Source organism: Histoplasma capsulatum, genomic scaffold (genome assembly GCF_000149585.1).
Source record: "Histoplasma capsulatum NAm1 scaffold_4 genomic scaffold, whole genome shotgun sequence".
NCBI classification, from domain to species: domain Eukaryota; kingdom Fungi; phylum Ascomycota; class Eurotiomycetes; order Onygenales; family Ajellomycetaceae; genus Histoplasma; species Histoplasma mississippiense.
Window position 1 is genome coordinate 948,629 of NW_001813979.1, and position 3,884 is coordinate 952,512.

Below are 3,884 nucleotides of genomic sequence, written 5' to 3' on the forward strand. Positions count from 1 at the left end.
GTAGAGATACAAAAAACAGCATAAGCCTTTGGAAGATGCACTGGCCAAGCCGTGACCCGAATCCAAACAAGAAACTGCACCCACACGCGCGTGACGCATGGCAGCGATTATTTTGAGAAAAAGAACTATCCACTATCCTCCATGTATCGTTCGCTATCATTAGCTATCTATTTTCAATATACTCTGTGAGTGGAATTACGTGTTCATGCGTTGCTCGGCGGTCTGATAGTATTCTTCTTCACGCTTAGGTAAAGGATAATTAGGGGGGTTGGGATGGTTTTACGAATGGGACTGGAGCGATAGGTTGGGCTGGTTCAAGAGCTGATGGTGAGAGAGGAGGGAGACGATATTCGCGGAAGAAGGGAAGTGGATAAATAATAATATGGAATTGAAGAAGAGTGTGGGGAAGGGGGAGGGAGAGGTTGAGAGGTTGAAACTGCCTTTAAGCCTTCAGGCAGACATGACATTATAGAAGAAGGGGACAGAAAGGTACTCTTCTTCTTCACAATTTATGTGCCTTGAGGGATTGAGGCAGTTTCAACCACATAAACAAAAGTAAATAAAACAAGTAAAACTAATATTGTGATTTAATTTGTGAATGGGGGAAAAACCGGGTTGCTAAGGTGACAAACAGGAGCCGGGAGAGGAGGAAAGCTGGGTTACGAAAAGGAAAGATGAAGAGAAGAGAAAGGAAGAGAACAGGAAACTTTAGACGGCAGCTCCGGAGATGAAGAACCATTTGTCGACGCTGCCGTCGATGGGTGCAGGAGCGAGCTCTTGGTGGGGCGGGATGGCGCTGACTTGGTTGGCGTCGACGCGGTCTGGGGATTGCTCCGAGGTGGTGTTTGCGCTGGGGAGATATCAGTTACATAGATCGTTTCCTGACCTGGGCAAGGGGGCATAAAAGGGATAGAGAAAAAAAGATAGGGGGAGAGGGGGAGAGAGGCATACAGGGAGATGTCGCCGCGAGAGCTCTTCCCGCTCATCAATTTATCCCATGCATCAGCGCACTCGTGGACGACTTCCATGGCGTACCTAATGGGAGGGGTATTGGGTTAGCAACAAATGATATTAAACAAAAAGAAAATAAAATTAGCAAAGAGAAGGGGAAGAAAGAATACTTCTTATTCTTGCATTCACCAGAGAACGCAAATTGATTCTCAGGCTTTCCATCGGGGATCTTATAGATACGGAACCATTCGTTGGTCGCCCGCAGGAGGCCCGGGAGATGACGCTCAACGTCCTCGATGTCATTGAGCTTTGGGGATAGCGGGTCGTTGATATCAATGACAATGACTTTCCAGTCGGTCTCCTCCTCGTCGAGCAGGGCCATGACACCAAGCACCTTGACCTGTTTCACCTGGCCGCAGTATCCGACCAGCTCTCCGATTTCGCAGACGTCGAGGGGGTCGTTGTCGCCCTTAGCTTTGGTTTCCGGGTGGACAACGTTGGGGTCTTCCCACGTCTGGCAAAAGGGAAAATTCTGTTTAATAATTGCCACGAGAGATAGATGGGAAGTTGGGTGCACATACTCGGGGAAGTGCTCCGTAGTTCCAAAGGTAGCCCTTGTGTGGGAAGCAGTTGCGCACGTATCGCAGTTTGCCCTTCTTCACATCTTGCTTGATGGGGTTGAGGAATTCCTCTTTGGAGATCTGGAAGAATAATAAATCAAAGAATGGGTTTGGAGTCAGCGAGATATTATTCTTTTTTTCATTTCATTCGTTCATTCCTCTTTTTGTCTCCCGGATATGTTAAAAATTCCCACCCCCACCAACAACAACCCCGCTGTAAGTGAAAAGACCCCTGTACAACTTTAAAAGTCGAGGATAATGAAGCGCACAAAACACATACCTCTAGCTTCGCATTTGTCCAGCGCGGGATCTCGACAACCATGTTCAGAATGGTCTGCTGCTCATTGGCATACAGCGGGATATCGTGAAAGGGCGATACGGGTTGTCCATCCCTCTCGATGTACGCGCGGAATTCGAGGGTGTTGGGCTGGCCGACTTTGCGTACGGAGTATTCGGACGGCGCCTTTGCGTACGACATTGCGGAAGGGGAAGACGAGAAATGCCTGGCGAGAATGGAAACACGGTTCGAAGGAGCAGACTGGCGAAGGAGAGAAGCAGACTGATGGTAGCGGGGAACGGGGCGAGCAGAAAAAGACGGCGAAGATGAAGATGAAGGTGAAGAGGAGGGGGAGGGGGAAATCGAAGGGTGGTGGCTTGTGGGGGGAGCCAGCTTAGTTGACGAGGTCGCAGCCAAACACGAATGACGACGGGCAGAGACAACGCCAACGGCAGCAACAGCACCACTCTGCAGATATCCAGCAGCAGCAGCAGCAGCAGCAGCAGCAGCAGCAATTGGGCTTATTGGCTTCGGGCAGCGTGTTGGGAGCAGGGGAGAGACGGCTTGGCTTGGTGTGCGCAGTGCAAATGCGAGTTTTCTCGACGGGAATTTGGACATGTGGCGAGCAAAAGAACCAGGCCTCCAGTGTGGATCAAAATGTCCGCAGGATTTTTACGATGTCGATGAGATTTCGCAATTTGAGATTGGATTTAGGTTTACTGGTGAGACTTCCTTGGGTCGGAAGGGGTTTTGTCGCGAACCGCTGGCTGAAGGGCTGCTGGAGCTTGGTACGGTGTGGAAAGTATACCCGCCAAAGAAGAAAAGAAAGCAGCAAAAGACAATGATAGTAGGTGGGCCTCGGGATAGTTGAAAGGTTCCCGGAGAGGAACCGAAAGCACATTTTGCACATGTGTGCTCCGTCTGGAGGGTTTGATATACAGCATTTTCATTCTCACTCCTACGTATCCTGGCAGCTACATTCTCATCATTTTCATCATTTCCTTCGATTCCGTGGTAACTACGCAGGCAAGTTTGCGGATCCAAAGTCTGCTGGGAAGCAGACTGAGCTAAATATATACACATATATAAGTTAGCCATCACATTGAACACCAAAGTCTGAAAATATATGTGAACATTCGCCAAAAATGTCATCACCGAAACCGAAACCACAAAACTCAACCAAAAATTTTTTGAAAAAAAATAAGATCGGGAACAATCGGGAATGATCATGTGATATAGGGTCTGGCGTTGATATCACGTGTGTGAGAGAAGTGTTAGTGGGTACTACGGCTACCCTATCACGTGCCCCCCAACATATTGTGTTGCTCTCGCGTAGTTAGTTTTAGTAATGACAACAACGTTATCCTCCCACAGGTTATGGCCCTTATAAGCTACGAAAGAGCTGCGAAATAACGTGCTAACTACGTCTCCACGCATCGTTAAAAGCGTGCCTAGACGGCTGTTAAGTGATTTGAACCTAATGGTTAATCTGAGATCGGGTGGAACGCCTGATTTAACGAAGGACTACGTGACGACGCGTAGAAGAAGTCCTCAAACACCGGAGGCACAACAAGAAGGACTGGACGCAGGTCTACCAACACCTGCAACCAACAGAAAGGTGATTGCCCCAGGGGCTTTTGAACCTGACGAGACAATCGAAGAAGAATCGAACAAGTCGAATATCGAATACGAAGACCCAATTGACAACAATGAGATGTCGGATAACGCGGGTGGCTCTAGTAGCCGTGATGATGTGAGTGAGGAAACTCGCATGAGATTGGAGATCGCGAGACTCCAGCATGAAGTCCAACAGATGAAAGCAAGTAGAGGTGAACCCTCTGCTAGTGATGAGAACATTAATGCAGATTTAGCAAACTATCTGCAGAGAAAAGGCAGAACGTCTGCTATTGTGAAGATTCTTAATGAATTCCGTGACCAAGTGAGATTCATAAGGGAGCCAGTTATCCTCACTGGTTTTGTGAATTATTCAGTGTGGAGGGAAGAGATCCTCCTCGCAGCGAGGCAATCTCATACAA

The 3,884-nt window shown here is 48.3% G+C and overlaps 2 protein-coding genes across 2 annotated transcripts in view; one reads left to right on the forward strand and one right to left on the reverse strand.

The window, feature by feature from the left end:
- Window positions 1–708: 708 nt before the first annotated feature.
- HCAG_04307 (inorganic pyrophosphatase) lies at window positions 709–2,049 on the reverse strand (the record flags this gene model as incomplete). Its single annotated transcript, XM_001540417.1, has 5 exons — window positions 709–850; window positions 952–1,035; window positions 1,122–1,465; window positions 1,533–1,652; window positions 1,852–2,049. The coding sequence occupies 5 exons, from the start codon at window positions 2,047–2,049 to the stop codon at window positions 709–711; spliced, it is 888 nt and encodes a 295-aa protein (XP_001540467.1).
- Window positions 2,050–3,328: 1,279 nt separating this feature from the next.
- The window catches only part of HCAG_04308 (predicted protein), a gene marked incomplete at both ends in the record, with an annotated part of 741 nt that continues 185 nt past the window's right edge, over window positions 3,329–3,884 (forward strand). The window contains one exon of the mRNA XM_001540418.1: window positions 3,329–3,787. Coding sequence (XP_001540468.1) covers window positions 3,329–3,787 — 459 coding nt within the window. The remainder of the gene's footprint in view (window positions 3,788–3,884) is intronic.